At 43.3% G+C, this 22681-nt stretch overlaps 1 protein-coding gene across 7 annotated transcripts in view; it reads left to right on the top strand.

Annotated features, from left to right (window-relative positions):
* LOC135198434 (ATP-dependent RNA helicase DHX30-like) overlaps positions 1-22681 on the top strand; it is a 68391-nt gene that overhangs the window by 1023 nt on the left and 44687 nt on the right. For 2 of the 7 annotated variants that reach the window (XM_064225967.1, XM_064225969.1), the window contains exons 2-6: positions 20048-20212; positions 21234-21314; positions 21651-21747; positions 22091-22257; positions 22437-22585. In XM_064225967.1, coding sequence (XP_064082037.1) covers positions 20140-20212; positions 21234-21314; positions 21651-21747; positions 22091-22257; positions 22437-22585 — 567 coding nt within the window. In that variant the 5' untranslated portion in view covers positions 20048-20139. The other 5 variants (XM_064225974.1, XM_064225968.1, XM_064225973.1 and 2 more) reach the window with 5 other exon arrangements.

Here is a 22681-nt window from a genome sequence, read left to right as displayed (position 1 = left end):
AGCACTTCATTCTAAAAAAAACTGCATTAGTACTCTATGTTATATGGTTTTTGAGCAATAAATACTTGTAATGGTACTGGGACTTTATGGACACCCTGTACAATAAGACAGAAAAATTGTTCCTACCATGGCTTCGCTGTGACAATCAAATAACAATCAGATAAGCACTGTGGAGTTTCAGTTGTAATGGCAGTAAGGATGAAACCACCGATTACAAGGTACAAATGCATTTCTGTTCTACTAACATAAAAAAAAAACCCCCCCCCCCGCGAAAAAAATAAATAACTTATCATAGTTTTCACTATTAAGGCAACAAAATGTTTTATTGTGCTGGTTACAATTGCAGTCTTGAGTAATATCATTAAACGTTACATATATACACAAATATTGTCCAAATGAGCGCTAGGAAGGATGTGGTCTCGATTGCAGAGACGAAAGGAACTGGATGCGAGGAGATGCCATATTGGATTAAAAAACTGCCTTGAAAACATATTTTACGAAGACCTCGCATGCTTATTTTAGTTCGTATGGCGCTTTCATATATATCCCATTATGTTGACGAACCTTCAATTTTAATGTATGACACTTACCTGGCAGGTATATATATAGGGGGAACATCAGTACAGGCCAACCCTCATCACGGTAGACGGGTCTTATTCACTCGATATTTAATTGGTGAAACATGAATACAATTGCAACTCTAAGCATACCATTTAAAAGACTGAAGTTTCGTCAACATATTGTGATATATGAAAGCCCCATACGAACTAAAATAAGCATGTGAGCTCTTCGTAAAATATGTTTTTCAAGGCAGTTTTTGAAATCCAATATGGCGGCTACGTTTTTCATGGACGGTTCTCATCAGTGACGGACACCATCTTTTCCCCAGCCTTCCCAGCACTCATTTGAACAATGTTAGCGTATGTATGTAACGTTTTATTGATCTTACTCAAGATTGCAGTTGTAATCAGCACAATAAAACAACATTTTGTTGCCTATATTAGTGAAAGTATGAAACTTGTTATTCCCGGGGTTATGGTTGGAACTGAATTCATTCTTACCTTGTAATCGGCGGTTTTTATCCTTACTGCCATCACAACTGAAACTCCACAGTGCTTATTTGATTGTTATTATACACATTTTGGTCTCAGTTCACTCCACATTGCACTTTAAACCGTTGCCTGTTCCTGGTTTCTAAGCGCAAGCGCGCCATAAACACAATTACAAACAGCAGACGACGACGACGACGAAACTGCAAAGTTTTATTCCCTAAACTGTTTACTTTACTCGTTATTTAGTTTAAATTTACATTGTTATTTAAAAATTTTGATTTAATTCATGTATATTATCCCTTTTTTGCAACCAAATTACCCCGAAAAATTACAGATATTTCTAACGTAGATAAAATCAAATGTTTCTAACGTTTTCGTACATCTGGCTGCCGAAAACCATAGAGGAACGAATACGGAAAAGTGCATAGAGGAAAGACTACGTTTTTTTTTTTTTTGCTTTTTTGTTTTTGCTAGCACTTTTCATTGATTTCAGTCTTTATTAGTATTTTGAATTTCTTAAATAATCGTATGCCAGAAATAAATGTAACCTTTAATGTTTGCATGCTTTTAATGTTTGCATGCTAAGAATGGCAAAATCATCGTTGCCACATTAGTGGAGGCTTCACAAACTACGCCGTTTCCGATTATTATAAACTGTTTCCACCTGAATTCTAGTTGTCATAGTAATGCAATAATGATAAAATTGCTTTAATATTTATGTATATCTTCCAATACATAGCCTAATTTCACCAATTTCAACATTTTGTTTATAGTCTTATACCCAGTGGAGGGTAAGACATTACCGATTGGCCACAGTGAATGCCCTTCCATTTCCGTCCTCTCTCTCTCTCTCTCTCTCTCTCTCGTTCTCTCTCTCTCTCTTCTCTCTCTCTCTTCTCGCTCTCTCTCTCTCTCTCTCTCTCATTTTTTTTAAATTTTACATACCTATGTCCTGCTTAACTATTTTGCGAGCACTAGTAGATGCACCTACATTCATCATTACGACTGAATTAAAAACTTGAAAGTATTAATTAATGCTATACAAGTATGAAATATATTTTCTTGTTCATTGGTTTTTCGAATTACGATAAAAGAAACAGAGAGAGAGAGAGAGAGAGAGAGAGAGAGAGAGAGAGAGAGAGAGAGAGAGAGAGAGAGAGAGAGTTGAGTGGATCAGTGTATAAATATATCGGGTCAATATGGGCAGGTAACAACCGAGTGAATCGTTAGATATATCCACCAATGTAAACTACTATTATTAGATAGATAGATGGAAAAAATCATAGAAAAATAAGAGTTTAAACTGCAACAACTTTCAGAGAGAGAGAAGGGAAGGTGAAGGAAGGAAGAAGGACAGGGTGGCGGTGGAGGTGGGGGGAGAGGGTAGGTGGAGCTGTTTACTGGTGTGTTCCTATCCATTTCTGGATAATGGAGTTTTGGTCTATTAGTACAAGGACAAGTGTAGTTATTCTTTACGATTAGTGATTCACGATACCCTTATAAATTACGGCACTGGGGGTAATGCACTAAAGAAAAATCTCGCTCTGTTTACGAGTGTTCGTTACAGAATGGTATTGCCAAAAAACGTGCTTGCACTGTCCTCTGAAACCCATAGTAGACATGCTGCTTAGTTGTCAATCAAGTTTTTATAACCAAGTATTTTTTACAAGCTAGCTATTGAATAAATTTGTATTTTTCTCAGTCAAAACATATGTCCCCTCAATGCTAACTTTCCTCTTTTAACGACTTTCTGGTCATTGCAAATTCGGCCCCATAATTTCTTATGGTGCGAAAACAGACAGAGGCCCATGGACCGAAAACGATTGCGTCACACTACGGCGATAATCCAGCAGTAAAAACATCTTCATATATCCAAAAAGTAAATAATAAAGATATATATGCGCATTACGATTATAACAATTACATGTATAGCTGATAACAATCTGCACGAATAACTGGTAAACTGTTCTGCAATGACAGTTGAGTTATAGCAATTATTTACAATAGGTACGAAAGTCAAGATGTCGTGACGTCATAATACAGAACTTGAAAGAACGTTCTAATTCAGAAAAATAATTACTTAAATTTGAGTCAGAGTCGAGTTACTTTTTCAATAACGAATATTTTCAAATTAATCATCATAAATATGTAAAATATTGATGTTTTACTACTTATTTAAAAATTAGCCAAGAGCACGCTTCTCGTCATCTTCTACCCCAACAGCTGTTTACGCCTGGCTTGTTGTTGATGAGAAATCGTGTTTCGATTGTTGTGATACAAAAAAGTGCTCCAGCGTCTGTGGGTACAAGTGGTGTGCGGATTTATCACAGGAAATGGTTAGTTTATTGACACAAGCTACTCCGTAAACATCGAGATGGCGTCAATCTTCTAAATACCTCGAGTTGTAAGTAAAAATGTTGAACGCGTTTTGGTGAGATTTGCACTACGTTTGAGACCGTTTTCAGTACCCTCTTGTTTTAAATCTGTTTTAACTCTTAAAATTTGGCCTTAATTTCTAACTTTGGGGAAAATACTTACTTCGAAAGGAGAGTAGAGGTCTTTAGCTCCGTTTCTCACCAACAACAAGTCGCGACTGATGCCCATCTCGGGTGTCAGGACGCGTTATAATGTACTTTTTCGGAGGGTGGCTTGCATTGATGGTAGCTGGCCTGCGTGGCTTGCTGTGATGATCTACCCTAGCTATATTCTCTGTTCCACCTGGCAGAAATTTTCAAAACTCGCGGCAAAACGCTAGTAACCTATTAGTAGTTCAGGCAACCACCCACCCCGTTACGTGGCGCTAGCGCTAGGAAAACCGTTCCATTGGGCCAGATTTTCTCTGCCAGCCGAACCGGCAACATTGTTGTGGTCCCGGCTAGGATTTTCATTCTCGTTGCTGACTTTTCATGGATATTTGGTATTGTACTCGGAAACATTAGCTTGGCATTCGCTTTGGATTGTTCTTTAAAGATGTCTGATACTGGAAGTATGTTTAGAGTTTGTGTAAAAGAGGGGTGTAAGGTAAGGTTGCCGAAAGCAAAGCTTTCGGTCGACCCTCATACCATTTGTAAGAAGTGTAGAGAGAATGTGTACTTGGGAGAATAGGTGTTTTTGAATGTGAGAATTTATCAAGAAGGAATGGAAGATATTTATGAAATATGTTGAAAGGCTTGAGAAAGATCGTGTAAGGAGATCTGTTTCTCGTAGTGAGAAGTCGAATTCTTCTAGCAAAAGGAGTGAATGTATTTCCTCTCCAGCTCCTTCTAACGTAGTTCCTTCTCCCCAGGTATCTCCTGCGCGCTGCTGTAGCGGAGGAGGCGAACGATACACAGATTGTGAAGGTTCGCTGCCCTTGCGTCCATGGGCGACCAGATACAGCGACTTACGGATAAAGTTAGTGCTTTTGATGTCAGTGAAAGTGTAGTGGAGGGGGCGTCTGATCGTCTCTCTCGTGCTCCTAGACCTAGACCTCTGTCAAGCTCCCAGACCCAAGGGAGAAGGCATGTCGACAGTCGAAAGGAGGCGAGAGGTTTTGTCGCGGTCAGGCGTCCCTTCGAACAGTCCTGTTGCAAGTTCCCAGGCTGTTGCAGTTCGCCGCAGAAAAGGCGTAACTGGGAAGTGTGCGTCCTCGGATGGTTCGACTTCTGAGCGGGAACGTCGGTATGCAGTTGTGTCTCGCCCCCTCAAGAGGACTTTCAGGACATCGACCGCTCTCGAGAGACATTGATCAAGAGCGTGAGGCTTGGAGTAGTCCTGAGGTGTTGTCCTCCTCGGAAAACGGAGACGCAGTTCCGATCAAGAGGAAGAGGATCTTTCGTGCTAAAGAGGACTTAGTACGGCCTTCTCGTCCTTGGATTTCGATGAGAGACTCTCCTCCATCTTCTTGTTTGTCTTCCCCTCGTCTCTCTCCGTCGGGTAGAGTACAAGATCGCTCTCCGTTACGTCGCAGTCCCGCTCGTAATCCTCCTCCTTCGTCCTCTGCCATTCAGGAAGATAGTACGAAGGGTTTCTTAAGGGAAATGCAGTCTAAGCTGGCAGTTCTTGTGAAGTCTTGGGATGCGCCTGTGCAGGCATCTCGAGGCGGAAAGGACGATTTCCTTCCCGTTAAGTCTTCTAAGAAGGAAGACCAGGACGCGTTCGCCGAGGACGCAGGACGCACTGGCGCTACGAGGACAGGCGATCGCTTGGTTATTCAGGACGCAGAACGCAGGAAGAAGAAAATGGTTTCGGAAGAAGCAGGACGCAAACGTCAGGACTCGGGATCAATTGCGGACGCAAGACGCAGGCGGCAGGAAGCAGATGTGTCTACGATGGACGCAGGACGCAGGCGGCAGGGACATCGAGAGGCGGCAGGACGCCGATTCTTCGTAGCCGCAGGACGCAGGCGGCAGGAACGTTATTCCGTCAGCGAAGCGTCAACACGACAGTGATTTGCAAGACATTTCTTCAGCAGAAGAGGATTTGGAATTAGTTGAGGGAAAGAATACGGAACCTTCTTCAGATTACAAGATTCTGACTTCACGTCTTCTTTCTATTTTTGAAGGGGAATTCAAACCGACAGCTCCTTTATCTCCCTTATCGCAGTTTTCCAAGACTAGGACTCCAAAGAAGTCCTCTTTCCTTAAGATGACTCTGTCAATTTCGGCGAAGAAGGCCCTTCAACGTGTGAATGACTGGATGAAGGATAGGAAAGAAGCGGGAAAATACTCTTTTGCTTTTCCACCAGCTAAGTAGCATCGAGCTTTTCCACCAGCTAAGTTAGCATCGAAGTCAGGAGTATGGTACGCTACTGGAGAAAGTAGGCTAGGCCAGGGGTACCTGCCTCCTCCCAGGGGGACTTCTCCAGTATAGTAGACAGCTCACGGCAGACAGGCGTTACAGTCTGCTAAGGTCTGGTGGACTTCGTCCGAGTTTGACCATCTTTTTAAAGGGATTTTTAGGACTTTCGAAGTCTTCAATACAGGCGGTCCCCGGGTTACGACGGGGGTTCCGTTCTTAAAACGCGTCGTAACCCGAAAATCGTCGTAAGCCGGAACGACGTTCTTGAAAACATGTCCACAGGGAAAATTTCAACTACTAATTTGCAATTTTTCTTATGGGCCCGTATCTCTAAAATTATCACTAATTTTACTTTTTTCATGTGCAACACTGTGTATTCACAAATTACTGTATATTTTCATTAAAATACAAGAGAGAGAGGAGAGAGAGAGAGAGAGAGAGAGAAGAGAGAGAGAGAGAGAGAGAGAGAGAGAGAGAGAGAGAGAGAGAGAAATAACTCCTTACGGTTTTCAATAGATTGAAATGAATGTCTGTAGGCAACTTTTTCCCCCTCCCATAAATACATATATTTCTCCAGAGAAGAGAAAGAGAGAGGACTGTGCAATTATGTTTGTCTGTCTATCAATTCTTTTGCTGAGAGCGAGAGAGATAAAAGGAAGAAATAGAAACACAAATGTATGACAAGTATCTTTGTGGAGAGAGAGATGAGAAGAGAGAGAGAGAGGAGAGAGAGAGAGAGAGAGAGAGGAGAGAGAGTTGTCCTTACAGTATTTAAAAGAGAGAAATGGAATGATTATTGTATTTAAAATACTCAGATATGAATTTTGTACTTACAGTTAATAAGTATTATTATTGAAAAATATTAATGATAACTTATTACATACACGTCCATGAAAATGATCTCATCTTCAGTAGAAGAGAGAGAGAGAGAGAGATTACATAAAAACCATTAAATTCGTTGACCATTGTATGGCATTGTTAAGCTCGAGTGTCACTCGAGTTGAGGTGGGGAAATTGATACAGAAAAAGACAAAGGGAAGAATTTTCTTTTGAAATTAGTTATCGTATTATTACTACTTCTATTATTATTATTATTATTATTATTATTATTATTATTATTATTATTATTTGATGATAATAAACACGTGCATCTACCATAAAAATTCTCTAATCTCAGTAGAAAGAGGAATTATCCTTACAAGTGAAATGGAAAGGTCATTTTCATCTCTTTAAAATACGACCATTATGAATTTTGTAATTAAAGTTTTATTATTATTATTATTATTAAATAACTGAAATTATCAATAAACATTTTACATACTAGTACCATAAAAATTCTTTCATCTCGGTAAAAGAGAGAGAGAGTGTTTATCTCTCTCTGTTCTCTCAAAAAATACTTATAACGCTTCCAGTGAAAGAGAGGGAGGGAGTTAACACTATGACCCATTATTATCTTGTGGGCAAAGTAGAGGAGAGAGAGAGAGAGAGAGATAGAGAGAGAGAGAGAGAGAGAGAGAGAGAGAGAGAGAGAGAGAGAAGAGAGAGTTACCTTAATTAAAAGTGACATGGATAGATTAGTACGTATTGTATTTCTTTAAAATACTATCACATATGAATTTTGTAATTACAGTTATTACTATTATTTTATTATTATTTGAAAGTATAAAAACAAATAGTACAAGTACTTAAAAAATCTTGTCTCAGTAAATGAGAGAGAGAGAGAGACAGAGAGAGAGAGAGATAGAGGGGGGAAAATGTCAGGACCACGTAATTGCAACACTGCAGCTCTTCCCCCAAATTTTCCCCCTCCTGGCTGTCACACCCCAAATTTTCCCCCTCCTGGCTGTCACAGAACTTGATATAATCTGACAGTTTTAGTACCTGAATCTCGAGAAAATGGTTACTGGAAGTTACTTGAAGACTGGGATTTCCTTCATTCTTCCATAATTTTTAAATATAAGCTAAAATCTTACTAATTCACTATGGTATTTCTTTAATGAATTGATATTATTGCTGTATAAATTAATATTAATATTTGAAAATAGTAAATCATTTATTTATCATACTAAAAAACATACATCTTTGGAATATAGAGAGAGAGAGAGAGAGAGAGAGATTAGTAGTGATTATTTCATTGGAAAATACAAAGAGAGAGAGAGAGAGAGAGAGAGAGAGAGAGAGAGAGAAACTGTGCTAAACTATAAAGGATTCTTATATCTTTAATCAATAGTATGTGTTTTTTAAAAGGTTGTAAAACTCGGAGCGTCGGAAGCGTCAGCGTCGTAACCTCGGAACAAGCGTCATAACCCAGGGCGGATTTTTCAATGAATATTTAAGAAAAAGCGTCGTAACCTCGGAACGTCGTAAGCCGGACCCGTCGTAACCCGGGGACCGCCTGTATCCTAGATTGGTCTTTGGGAGCACTGGCGAACTCCCTAGAAGAAGAAGATTCGCAGGATATAGAAGCAGCTAAGAGCATTATGTCCTGCATGGACAGGCTCTGAGAGACGGAACAAATGAACTGGCTTCTTTGTTCACAGCAGGAGTACTAAAGAAGAGATCGCTGTTGTGTTCTTTCGCTTCAAAAGCGGTTTCAAACTCTCAGAAATCGGAGTTGCTGTTCTCTCCCCTCCCTTTCGAAACAGCTGTTTCCTTCAGAGGTGATTAGGGATATAGCTCTCTCCCTTTCTCAGAAGGCCACTCAAGATCTACTCTCGTCTTCAGTTAAGAAGTTCTTACCATCCAAGTTGGTTAAGAAAACTCCAAAGGAAACTAGGCCTTCGCAACAGCCCTTTCGAGGCAGAACATTCGCTCGACCGCCTTTAGGGGTAAGAGAGTACCCACTAAAAGAGGAGCCAAGACCACCTCTAAAGAATGAGATATCAGTCCTCCAGACGACAGTGGGAGCCAGACTTCAAGGTTATTGGGAAGTTTGGCAGAACATGAAGGCAGATCCCTGGGCTGTCAACGTAGCTCGGGAAGGGTACAAGATTCCTTTCTTGAAGGACCTCCTCTCGCAACATCTCCGAGAGCCCTCGGGGCAAATTACAACGATTTAGTGAAGAAAGCGGCTCTGTGGGAGCAAGTAGCTTTCCATGCTAGAGAAAGGAGCCATAGAGCCTGTTCTGGATCACGAATCTCCGGGATTTTACAACCGGTTGTTCCTGGTTGCAAAGTCCTCGGGAGGTTGGAGGCCAGTTTCTGTATGTAAGTCAACTGAATCTTTTCGTAGAAAAGACCAAGTTCACTATGGAGACGAACGATTCAGTACTGGCAGCGGTACGTCCAGGGGACTGGATGGTGCACCCTGGACTTACAAGACGCATACTTTCATATTCCGATTCATCCAGGAAAGCAGGAAGTATTTAAGGTTTGTGATTCAGGACAGGGTCTTTCAGTTTCAAGGCCCTGTGCTTCGGCCTCTGCACAGCCCCCCCAAGTGGTTCACGAGGATGATGTCCAATGTGGCGAGATGGTTGCACTTAAGAGGGATCAGAGTGTCTTTTTATCTGGACGACTGGTTGATAAGATCCCAATCAAGAAGTCAATGTCTGGAGGACTTGAATCAAACATTGAACTTAGCAAAAGACCTAGGTCTTGTGGTAAACATGGGAAAGTCTCAATTGAATCCCCAACAACAGATAGTTTATTTGGGGATTCAGATATCGTCAGTGACTTTTCGGGCTTTTCCGTCCCCCGAAAGGCAAGCCCTATGCATTTCGGAGGAAAGTGCAGGACTTTCTAAAGAAAGACCGATTGCTCAGCAAGAGAGTGGATGAGTCTACTGGGCACACTCTCTTTGCAGAGAGGGTTCATTTCTTTAGGAAGACTGCACTGAGACTCTACAGTTTTTCCTGAAGGATTCATGGCAAGAAAATTGCAACCGGATTCCTTCCAGTTTTCTAATTCCTGCCGAAGTGAAGGAGGAATTAAAGTGGTGGCTAACTCCAGGCAGGTTAGCAAGAGGGATGTCGCTTCAGCAGAAGAGCCCAGACCGCATCTTGTATTCCGACGCGTCGGACGCGGGCGGGTAGGGGAGCGACATTAGGCCCTCAAGAGGTGTCGGGACTTTGGAGCAAGGAAGAAACAAGTTGGCACATAAACAGGAATGAACTGATGGCAATTTTCTTGGCCTTGAAGCACTTCAGAGAGTTGATTCGAGACAAGACAGTGCAGATCAACTCGGACAACACCACGGCTCTGGCATACATACCGCAAACAAGGAGGGACTCATTCTTTTCCCCTTTACAAGCTGGCAAAGGAAGTTCTACTTTGGGCGAAGAGGAAAGCGTCGTGCTGCTCACCAGGTTTTATACAAGGAGAGAAAAATGTGAGTGCAGACCTGTTGAGCAAATTGAGCAGGAGACAACTTCTCTCGACGGAGTGGACGTTGCACATGGAGGTTTGCCAGAGCCTGTGGAAGTTGTGGGGCCGTCCGGTGGTAGATCTGTTTGCGACAGCCAGAACAAAAAGGTTACCAACCTATTGCTCTCCGGTTCCAGATCAGGCAGCAGCATGGCGGTCGACGCATTCCTGATGTATTGGACAAACTTAGATGTGTACGCTTTTCCTCCGTTCAAGGTACTGGGGAAAGTTATGAAGAAGTTCAGGGAGAGCCAAGGAACGAGGATGACCTTAATAGCCCCGTTTTGGCCGGCCCAAAGTTGGTTCACAGAGGTACTGGAATGGACAATAGATACGCCAAGGACTCTTCCTCTAAGAGTAGATTTACTCAGACAACCCCACTTCGACAGGTTTCACAAGAATACCCTCGCTCTGGGTCTGAACTGCGTTCAGACTATCGAAAGTCTTGTCAGAGCGAGGGGATATTCTAGAGAGGTGGCCCAGTGCAGTGGCTAGAGCCAGAAGAACCTCCACAATCACAGTATATCAGTCGAAGTGGGAGAATTTCCGGAAGTGGTGTAAGAACAGGAAAGTGTCTTCATCCAGTACCTCTGTGACCCAAATCGCAGATTTCCTTCTATACTTGAGGAAGGAATTGGGTTTGTCAGTTTCGACAATCAAAGGTTATAAAAGTATGCTAACCTCAGTGTTTAGACACAGAGATCTAGACATCTCGAATAACTTAGACCTTAGAGATCTGATTAGGTCATTTGGTACCAAGAAACAACCCCAATGCAGGCCACCTGCTTGGAACCTCGATGTGTTGTCTTGAAGTATTTAACCTCTAGCAAATTCGAGCCTTTAGAGAAATCCTCTCTGAGAGATGTTCTAAGAAAACTATCTTTTTAGTAGCTTTGGCAACCGCTAAAAGAGCTAGTGAGCTTCAGGCCATATCGAAGAAGGTGGGATGGAGACATGGCAACGCAGTGTGTTCATTCCAAGAAGGTTCTTGGCCAAGAATGAGAATCCAGCTAATCCTTGGCCAAGATCCTTTGAAGTTTTGGGTCTGTCTGAGTTATGGGGTCACGAGCAAGAAAGAGTTCTCTGCCCAGTGAGAGCATTGCGTTTTTTATATGGAAAGAACAAGAGATATCAGAGGGAATTCTGATGCTCTGTGGTGTTCAGTTAAAGACCCCAGTAGACCCATGACGAAGAACGCTCTAGCCTTCTTCATGAGAGAGTTGATTAGAGGAAGCTATAGTTGTTGTCAAGAGCAGAGCTTTGGTATTTTTGAAGTGAAGGCTCATGAAGTCAGGGCAGTTGCGACTTCATTAGCTTTTAAAAAGAATTTAGCCCTCAAGGAAATTATTGAATCCACATATTGGAGAACTAATTCAATATTTGCATCTCATTATCTTAGGGATATTCAGACAACCTTTGATAATTGTCAGACGCTAGGTCCATACGTGTCCTCTGGTACAGTATTGGGCAAAGGAGTTACTACCCCATAACCTTCTTGTAAGCTAGTTGATTTTATTAGGTGATGGTGTTTGTGTTTTTGGTCGTCTGAGAAAAGTGTTCGGTACTTTATCAGTCTTGTTAGTATTATCTTGGTATGGTGTGTGTGTAGTTCAGGTAAATGATCTATTACTAGCTTGAATGCCGTGGCATAAGAGGGCTGTACGGTTCTGTCAACACATTGGTCACGTCCAGTTGTCAGTTCCAGTCTTAGCTTCTTCAACATACAGGACACTTCCTTGTTGAGAGCTCCTAAGGTTTAAGCAGGCTTAGAGGCAGGACCTATGAAGTCAGCTACCTTAGCAGGTAAGGAACCTAGAGTTTTAATAATATTTTAATAATATTTTTATACTCTAATAATGTTGCTGTCTTTGACCCACCTCCAAATGTGTCAATCAGCTATATATACCTGCCAGGGTAAGTGTCATACATTAAAATGAAGTTTTTATGTTAAAACAAAGTTTAATGTATACTTACCTGCAGGTATATGATTTAATTCCCACCCTCCTCCCCTCAGGAGACAAGGGTTCAGAGAAAATCTATGGCCCAATTGGGAACGGTTCCTAGCGCTATCACCACCGGTAACGGGGTGGTGGTTGCCTGAACTACTAATAGGTTACTAGCGTTTGCCGCGAGTTTTGAAAATTTCTGCCAGGTGGAACAGAGAATATAGCTATATATATACCTGCCAGGTAAGTATACATTAAACTTTGTTTTAACATAAAAACTTCATTTTATTCATGAAACTTACCTGACAGATATAATACAGCTGTATTCTCCGAAGTCCGACAGAATTTCAAAACTCGCGGCACACGCAGTGGCGCGGCCAGGTGGTAGTACCCATTCCCGCCGCTGGGAGGCGAGGTATATCAGAACCATTCCCATTTTCTATTCATATTTTTTTCTGTCGCCGGTCGGTAAACACCTGTTTACAGACCTCCGCCCAGGATTTTTGGATTTGACTCGTTCTAAGTATCTGGATTGACTTTTGGTTTTGACTCTGGATTGTTGGATTGGCATACGCGATAGTGGACTGTTTTTTGATTTTGGATTGGCTTTTCTGTGAACGTGATGTCGGGATCAAGTTCAGTGAGCTTCAGAGTGTGTGTGAGGAGTGATTGCAAGGTGAGGCTACCGAAATCATCGGTAGACCCCCACACAGTATGTATGGGGTGTAGGGGGCATGTTTGTTTGTTGGATGATCGATGCATTGAATGCAAAAGTTTGACTGATGATGGATGGAAGGTGTATGAGTCCTATCGGCGTAAGTTGGAGCGCGATAGGATCAGGAGGTCTTCCTCCAAGAGCGGTTCTACGAAAGGTAAGGGAAGTAACATTTCTCCTATTTTAACACCAGTAGAATTTGCTTCACCTAATCCTGTGTTGTTGCCTGAGGGCCCTAGTTCTGTGTCTGGAGAAGGTAATGCCCTTTCTCTGATTCTAGAGTGTTGGCCCTAGAAAACGGCTCAAGTAAAGTGTGTGATCGTGCCCCATAATGCCTCTAGGCCTAGACCTCTGTCGGACTCCCGGGACTCAGGGAGTGGGCATGTCGAAAGCCGCAAGAGGGTTACGGGGGCTCCCCACCGATCTGGCATCCCTTCGGCAGGACCTGTTGCTAGTTCCCAGGCTGCCAAGGAGCGTGCTCAGGCTCGCATCCTTAAGGACTGTTTTCGTCCTCCGAGGCGCCCTCCCCGCGCAAGGGGTGTGGAGCGCTCGGAGAGACTCGCGTCCGTTGAAAAAGGACTTTTTCCGAGGGAGGACGCTTTAACGTCCCCCTCTCTCCGCTACCATTGCGGTCTTCGCCTGCGTCGTATGACGCGTTTCCTCCACAGAAGAGAGGTAGGACGTCGTCCGAGGACGATGCTGAGAAGCGCTTCTCTCGCGCCTCAGAGAGGCAGGTTGCTGTACCTGTGAGAAGGAAGGAGGCGTCCCCTCGCCCCTCATCTTCTCGCAGGCGCAGCCCTTCACCTCCTCTCGTTTCTTCGCCAACGAAGAGTATTCTTGTGTCTCTTCAAGACCAATTGTCGGCTTTAATGGCTCAGAAGACTCGCCCAGCAGCAGTTGAGCCTAAACGTAGGAAGGACGCTAGACTGCCTGTCAAGAGGACGAGGCAGTCCCCTTCTCCGTCTCCTCATTCGTCTCTGGCCGCTTGCTTCTCCTTCGGAGCTTCCTTGTTCTCGTTATGCGGTAGGAAGTCTCGTGGACAGGACGCTTTTCTTAATCTCGAACGTCCTGATCAGCCCGCGCGTCAGGACGCCTTTGAGGACGCTCGGCAGGATGCCTTGGAGGACGCTTTTGAGGACGCTCGGCAGGACGCTTTTGAAGACGCTCGTCGGGATGTTTTGCTTGACGCTTTGCCTGTTGAGAAGGCTTTCGAGAGCGCCCAGAAGGACGCTTTGAAAGCGAAGCTGGACGCTTGAGCGGAAAGCGTAAGGACGCTCCTCGAGAGCGAGTAAGAGTATTCCTCTCTTGACGCGCAGCGCGGTCAAGACGCTCTTCGTTTTTCGAGCTCTAAGGATCGACAGAAGGTCGGTCGCTTTGAAGAGGCTGATATTAGTCATCTCGAAAGCCTTTGTTGAAGGCTAGACCCGTTGGGCGCACGCCCTCTCCAGAGGTTCAATCTCCTTTGCCTCTCGGGAGGAAGGAGAGCTTAGTAGTCCGGCGGACTCAGTTGAGGAGGAACAGCCGTCAGTTTCGTCGGTGTCCGATTACAAGGTGCTGGTTCGACTGTTACGCTCTTCTTTTGGTGAGAAGTTCCAGCCTGCAGCTCCCAAGTCTCCACCCTCTCAGTTTTCGTCATCGAATCGAAGTCGTGCGGTTTAACCGGAGTTTCCGGAGTTTTGTGGAGAGGTACAAAACTTCCTTGTCCACTAAGAGAGCGTTCAAGAAGTTGCAGGATTGGATGGAACGTCGGAAGGATCAGGGCAAGTCAACTTTCGCCCATCCGCCTTCAAGACTCAGTGGGAAAGGCGGCATCTGGTATGAGACCAAAGGAGAAGTAGGAGTTTAAGATCCCGTCGTCTTCCCAAGGGGACTTTGCTAGTCTGGTCGATGCACAGAAGAGGTCTCTTTTATCGACCGCTAAGATTTCGTGGACGCCAACGGAGATTGACCATCACATGAAAGGTCTGTTAAGGACTCTGGAAGTCTTTAACTTTCTAGACTGGTGCCTGGGAGTCCTGGATCTTCAATCTAGGAGTCCTGACTCGTTGAGTCTGGGGGAGCTGTCCAATGTGTTATCTTGCATGGACAAGGCCGTCAGGGATGGTTCGGAAGAGTTAGTGTCTCATTTCGGCACTGCTTTTCTCAAGAAGAGAGCGCTTTTCTGCAATTTTACAGCTAGGTCTGTTTCTTCATCGCAGAAAGCGGAGCTTCTCTTTGCACCTCTTTCGAGCCATCTCTTCCCCCAGGCTATGGTAAAGGACCTGGCAGTGAGCCTACAAGAGAAGGCTACCCAGGACCTCTTGGCCCAGTCTTCAAGACGTCCCGCAGTCCCTACCACGTCGTCTTTTGGACGACCTCCTAGGAAGGTTAAACCCTTTCGTGGCGCTCCTCCCTCGAGAGCTGCTCCTCGAGGGAGAGGGCTTGCAAGAGGAAGAGGTTCCTTCAAACCTAAATCCTCTAAGTGAGAAGATAGTCCTTCAGATGCCGGTCGGAGCCAGGCTAAAGTTCTTTGCGGGGGCGTGGAGAGAGAGAGATACAGATGCGTGGTCCCTCAAGATAGTGGAACAGGGGTACAAGATCCTTTGTGGACCCTCCTCCTCTATCCACAACTCCCAGAGATCTTTCCCCGTCGTATCAAGGGGAGAAACATCAGGTTCTTTTAGATCTTTTAGATCAAATGATCAAGAAAAAAGAGCAGTGGAGCAGGTCTTAGACCTGGGGTCACATGATATTACAACGACTTTTCCTGGTACCAAAGCAGTCGTCGGGGTGGCGTCCAGTCTTGGACGTAAAGCAGCCTGAATCTTTTCATAGAAAAGAAAAAATTCAAGATGGAAACACCTCAGTCGGTTTCTAGGAGCCTTAAGACCGGGCGACTGGATGGTGTCACTTGGACCTACAGGACGCATACTTTCACGTGCCTATCCACCCTCTTTCAAGAAAGTTTCTGAGGTTTATGTTAAGGGACAAACAGTTTGGCAATTCCGAGCCCTTTGTTTCGGTTTGTAAGCACGGCTCCGCCGATGGTATTTACCATGCTCATGAAGAACGTAGCGAGATGGTTACATTCTGCAGGAATAAGAGTGTCCCTGTATCTCGACGATTGGCTTATCAGAGCATCGTCAGAAGAAAGGTGTCTGAAGGACCTTCACTTCACGTTAGCCTTGGCGAGGTCCCTGGGACTTCTGGGTCAAACCTCGAAAAAGTCGCATCTGACCCCAACACAGTCCATCGTGATCTGGGATTAGATTGGATTCAGTGGCTTTTCGAGCGTTTCCGTCCCAGGAACGACAGCTGCAAGGCTTAGAGAGAGTTTCGGCCTTCCTGGGGAAGGAAGCTTGCTCGGCGAGGGAGTGGATGAGTCCTGCTGGGGACCATTTCCTCGCTGGAAAAGTTTTGTTTCCCTGGGAAGACTACACCTCAGGCCTCTCCAGTTTTTCTTAGCAGACGAATGGAGAGTCAGAGAGGATCTGGATGCGACCTTTTTGATCACCAAATCGGTGAAGAACCATCTAAGATGGTGGTTAGATCCTCGGAAGTTTCGAGAGGGGTTGTCCCTAAAGCTTCTGAGCCCCGACTAGTGTTGTTTTCCGACGCCTCGGTATTGGGATGGGGAGCAACACTAGGAGGGGAGGAAGTGTCAGGCACCTGGAGGGGGGAACAGGTGTCCTGGCACATCAATGCGAAGGAACTAGCGGCGGTTTTCCTGGCGCTACAGTTCTTCCAGCAAAAGGTTGCAGAGAAGTGGTCCAAGTCAACTCGGGACAACACCACAGCCCTTGCGTACCTAAAGAATCAGGGAGGTACACACTCCCGTCCTCTATTTATTTAGCGAGGGAGATTCTGCTGTGGGCAGATGCGAGACGGATCAGGATCCTGACGAGATTTATCGCAGGTAGTCCAGAACGTCAGAGCAGACCTTCTCAGCCGACCAGATCAGATCCTGCCGACGGAATGGACGTTGCACCAGGACGTCTGTCGAGAGCTCTGGAGACTGTGGGGGCGTCCGTTAGTCGACCTATTTGCGACGTCGAGAACGAAGAGGTTGCCTCTTTATTGCTCCCCTGTGTTGGATCCGGGAGCAGTCGCTATAGACGCTCTGCTCTGGGACTGGACGAACCTGACTTGTATGCCTTCCCGCCATTCAAGATCATGGGGGAAGTAGTAAGGAAGTTCGCGGCATCGGAGGGGACGAGGTTGACCCTGATCGCCCCGATGTGGCCCGCGAAGGAAGGGTGGTTCACGAGGTAATGCCTTCATCATAGACTTTCTTTCCGAGGACGTGCCCTGGAGGAAAGATCTACTCAGACAGCCCCACTTCGCAAGATATCACCGAAACCTCTCCGCTCTGGGTCTGACTGCGTTCAGACTATCGAAAGTTGGCCAGAGCGAGAGGTTTTTCTAAAGCAGCTGCGAAGGCGATCGCCAACGCAAGGAGGACTTCCTCGAGAGCTGTTTACCAGTCGAAGTGGGCTTCCTTCAGGGCATGGTGTAGAAAGGAGGGAATTTCCTCTTCCACTACCTCTGTGAGCCAGATAGCCGATTTCCTGCTATTTTTAAGAAATGTGCAGAAGCTGGCTGTCCCGACCATCAAGGGATATAAGAGTATGCTGTCAGCAGTCTTCCAACACAGAGGCCTAGACCTGTCTGACTACAGAGATCTTCACGATCTCCTGAGATCATTTGAGACTTCCAAGATACCTCAGGCGAGGCCTCTTCTTGGAACTTAGATTTAGTCCTTAGACTGTTGATGTCGAGTCCCTTTCGAACCTCTCCATGAAGCGTCTCTTAAGAACTTGACGAAGAAGGCTCTTTTCCTAACTGCTCTGGCGCGGCGAAGAGAGTTAGCGAAATTCAAGCCATTTGTAAGCGAGTGGGCTTCAAAGGTGACAATGCGGTCTGCTCTTTTGAGTCCCACTTTCTTAGCAAAGAATGAAAACCCGTCTAACCCTTGGCCAAGGAGCTTTGAAATTAAGGGTATGACAAGCCTTGTGGGCCAAGAACCTGAGAGAGCCCTGTGCCCTGTCAGGGCTCTAAAGTTTTATGTCCACAAGACAAAGGAGGTACGAGGTCCCTCAGATAATCTGTGGTGTTCGGTTAAACGGCCTGATATACCATTATCCAAGAATGCCTTGGAGTTCTTTCTGAGGGACGTGATTAAAGAGGCTCATTCGTCTTACCAGAAGACCGATTTGAGCCTCTTGCGAGTGAAAGCTCACGAGGTCAGAGCTGTCGCAACCTCGCTTGCCTTCCAAAGGAACATGTCGATCAAGGACATCCTTGACGCCACCTTTTGGAGGAGCAACTCAGTATTCGCCTCACACTACTTGAGAGATGTGAGAACGATATACGAGGACTGTTGTTCTCTTGGGCCATACGTTTCTGCAGACACAGTCTTGGGGGCTGAAGGTAGCTCTCTCCCTATCCCTTCGTTAGGTTAGTTTTTAGTTGTTGTGTTTTTTGGTTGTGGTGAGTCTTTGGTGAAGACCTCCCATCTCTTAGCTTAGTGTTCAGGGGTCTTGGATAGTTGGTCAGGTGGTGGTCAGTTGCTTCGTTGCCCTCATATGTATGGCTCTATGCTCTTGTCACGTTGAGGTCACGTCCCCGTTGACAGAGCATCCAGAGCGCACCAGCACTACAGGTCTCCACCTGGCTGGCAACTCTGATTAAGCACAAGCAGGCTTAAGTGACAGTAATCACAGAGTCTACTTTGCTAACAGGTGAGGAACCAAGGTGTACATCATCTACTTAATTTAAGTTTCCTACAAATCCTATTCTGTCTCTTCCCACCATCCGAAGGTGGGATTCAGCTATATATATATCTGTCAGGTAAGTTTCATGAACAAAATGTTATTGTTATAATACAATTAAGTTTGTTCATACTTACCTGGCAGATATATATAATTAAGTGCCCACCCACCTCCCCTCAGGAGACAGTGGCACTGATAAAAATATGAATAGAAAATGGGAATCGTTCCTGATATCCGCCTCCCAGCGGCGGGAATGAGTACTACCACCTGGCCGCCCACTGCGTGTGCCGCGAGGTTTTGAAATTCTGTCGGACTTCGGAGAATACAGCTATATATATATCTGCCAGGTAAGTATGAACAAACTTAATTGTATTATAACAATAACATATTTTGAATGGTATGCAGAAAGATGTACTAATTGTATTGTTGTTTCACCAATTAAATATAGTGTGAAAAAGGGTGGTCTTTTCGAGTGAAATGGACTCAATGCAATTGTTTATCCTATCTATTTTTTTAATGCCTGTTGGTTTAATCTAAGTAATAGTGGCGCATCAAGTAATATCAGGAATTGCAGTTTCCTCTAGTATTTTTGTTGCTTATTAACAATTTTCCATTAGTTTTTGGTGGTCATTTGTAATTAGCCTGTAATTTACCTTTGAACTCTTATCCTACAGTAAGGGGGATCCATTGTGAATGCAGGGTTTTGGGTGGGGTACACCACTAGGAGAATTATTGCCCTACATTTCTATCGTATGGTAAGGGGGACCGATGGGAAAGTGGGTTTATGGGTGGGGTAAATCATTTGGGAGAATGTTTTGGCATATTATTGTGGTATTTCCTGTTATATATGACATTTGGAATGCGAAATACAAGTAGAAATAGCTGCCGAATAAGCCGAGAATGTAGCCGTTTCACAGGCAAAATCCAGCTGCTTTTACTGTTACTATGCTGAATGCTACTAAGCATGCACAATGTTATAGGGGCGCTTTTGGTTCAGACACCGACTCCTAAGTGAGGGAAATGGTGGGGGGATTTTGGGAGGGACATGTATTTTGCCAATCATGTTGCAATGTTAACCCCTACACTGCAATAGGACTGAGTAAAGAATTTGGGGGGGTTCATATACTAAGTTGCATATATATTCCTTTTCCTTGTTTGTTTTATAATCGTGTCATATTATTTCAGTCTTTGTCCCCTCTGGCCAGGCAACATGGGCTGTTAGATTAGAGTACTATGTTAACTGTCTGAGTCACAGCAGCATCTCTGCTGCCTCCATTAGTAAAATTAGCATTGGTGTTAGATGTAGACTGTATCAGTATGTAGAATATTTTTAAGCATATTAACAATTTCAAAGTTCTCTCCTCAGTGGTGTTTCTTGAAGCCTTGGGATGACAATATTGCTAGCAGAACCTTATATGATGGGCATTTTATTATTTTCAGGGATGTGTTGCAACTGCTGGAATTTCTAAGGAAATATCAACAATAGTATAAAATAAAGTTTCATGAAACCTGTCCTATATTGCTGACCCAAGATGTACTTACTTAGAAGACTTACCAATATAACCTCCACTGTCTGTTCACCATCCAGAATTAAATTTGAAAAACGTAAGTATAGTGGATATAGCTATATGCTTCTCTTCTTCTTCTTTCGATCTTAAGAGTCCCACTCCCACTGTATAGCAGGGTCGGCCGCTCAAGTCAACTTTCTCCATCTATTTCTATTGCTTGCATCTTCCCCCAGTCCCACCTCACCCACATCCCTCCTCACCGCATCCATCCATCTATCCATCTGATCTGCTAACACCCCACACTCCTCTTCCCCATCACTGGCATGTTCATAGCTGTCTTTGATTGGTTCCACCCTCTCTTATATGGCCACAGTATCTCAGATGAGCTTTGTGCTTCTCTCTTGTGCTTTAATCTTTAGTTTTTCCAGGATCACGAACATTTTCGTGATTATATGCCGATACAAATTGTACATGTGGTAATTGTTTACTTGTTTGAAAGGAGCCTATACAGTAAATACATAGTTTGAGAGATGTACTTTAATAACATTGCCAATTTCCAGGTACTCAGAGGAAATTTTCACAAACTTTCCAATGTCTCGTATGATTATTCGTAAGCTTGATGAGTCAGGAACCCCCTTTTTCAGCCAGCAATGTTACATAAATAAGTCATTGCAACAAAGCTAGTGTATTTGCCCCAGCAGTTCAAAGACAGTAGACTTGACTTCTTAATTGCTCAGTACATATCAAAGTAAGTTGGTCCTTTAAACTAGAATGTGGTCTATCTCTGAGCTCAGTATAATTTTAGAATCATTTTGATAACTTTCAACATAGAAATCTGTTTTACAGTTGTTCACCTGCTTCTGCATCCACTCACAATGTCAGCTAAAAGAAACTCCATGCACTCTTCTCCATCTAGAACTAGCCGATACGTATATAATTAATGAGCCAAATTGAGGTCCGGTCACACATTAAAGAAAAATTAGGCCGTGAGAAAATATTTTCATATCAAGTGATATTTTTAGTAACTTCTCATGAGCATTATTATGTCAATTTTTGTGAACTAGTGGCTTTTGTATTTATAGAAACATTCTCAATCACTTTTGTTTTTTTATTAACAGGTGGTTTTGCAAAAGTACAGTTTCGGCACTCACAAAAACAACTACAGCAGCTGGTCAGAGAGGATCAACAATATGTACAAAGTGAGTAGCAGTATTTATATAACAAACTTTTATTAGTATAGTTCTGTGTGCACAAGTTTCTGTCTTAATGTTAGGTTTCAATTACCAGAAGTTGCAGTTTTTTTATTTTCTTTTTTCTGAAAGTTGCCTGTGTTTACTCTATTTTATTATAAGTTGGAATAGTGGCAAGTAAAAGCTTTATTAACTTTCTCTGGTTCAAGCGGATTCTTTTTCATTAAGCTTAATTTGTATTATATAGCTGCTGGGTACATTTTGCTTGAAAAGTGCAGTGCATTTGTCTTATTTTCATTCTCATGCATTGGCTTGTGGTAATCATGTGTAATATTTCTTTTCCAGAGCAAATGGGAATGATTTTGGGAGTATTTCCTAATGTGAGAGGAACTTTGAATAACATGTTTTATAACCTGAGTACCAATTTGGATCCCTCTTACAAGTAAGTGTTATTAATATCCCTGCTATTCAGTGAATACTTTGAGGGCACCTTTACCTCTCCATATAATTACAACACGTTTTATCTTGTTGCCATCTGTTTTGTAAGTTATCTCTATGTTCCAGGCATTTTATCTAGTGTGAGAAATTGTAACTCATAAGTTCTCATTAATGCATTATTGAAACAAACCAGCCAAATAACTGGTTATTATAATTTTTCTTTCATGTGTTGGTTTGAGCTTTATGTAAGTTATGTTAATTTTTTTTAATGGTTTTCCACACTTCCAGTAGCTTTTTTTTTTCTTTCTTTCTTTTTTTAAAGATGATTAGCCTTCATGATTTTCCAGATGTCATCATACAACATCAGCAGTTGGAAGAGTCAGCAACCAGTTAGTGTACCACACAACATTTACAATTAATTGGCCCAAATCAATGTCATTTACTGGCTATGGAATCAAGAAAAGGGATGCTGAACAGAATGCTATGGTAAAAGCACTGGAGTATCTGTACAATGGTAAGTACTTATACGTAATGTTATGCTAATCATCAAAGGAATTTCTGTTAATTAGATGAATTTTGCTTTGATTATACCAATGCTTGCTTAGGGTTTTTTGTTTAACTTCTGCACATAATAAAACTGTTATTTGGAGGATGACTGTTATTTGTTTTGATTTCTACTTGCAATGTTTTCAGAGAGTCTCATAACATCGAGTGGCCATCCAGTTACAGTATCTCAAGAAGAAAAGCAGAAACTAATTGATAAGTGGTCTTGTCCACCAGTTCTAACAGTGCCATACCATCTTTTGGAAGAAGGATGGAAATTATTAGATAACTTTGAAGAGGTCAGTAAGTTTTTGTGTCATTTGTAACTGTTGGGGTAAGCGTATCTTTATTTTAAAGGTGATAGGCAAGTAATTATGTAATGATTATTTTAAAGG

This window comes from Macrobrachium nipponense, chromosome 22 (genome assembly GCF_015104395.2).
Source record: "Macrobrachium nipponense isolate FS-2020 chromosome 22, ASM1510439v2, whole genome shotgun sequence".
In the NCBI taxonomy this organism is placed as follows: domain Eukaryota; kingdom Metazoa; phylum Arthropoda; class Malacostraca; order Decapoda; family Palaemonidae; genus Macrobrachium; species Macrobrachium nipponense.
Note: the sequence above shows the minus strand (reverse complement) of the source record. Positions and strands in the feature narration are given on the sequence as shown.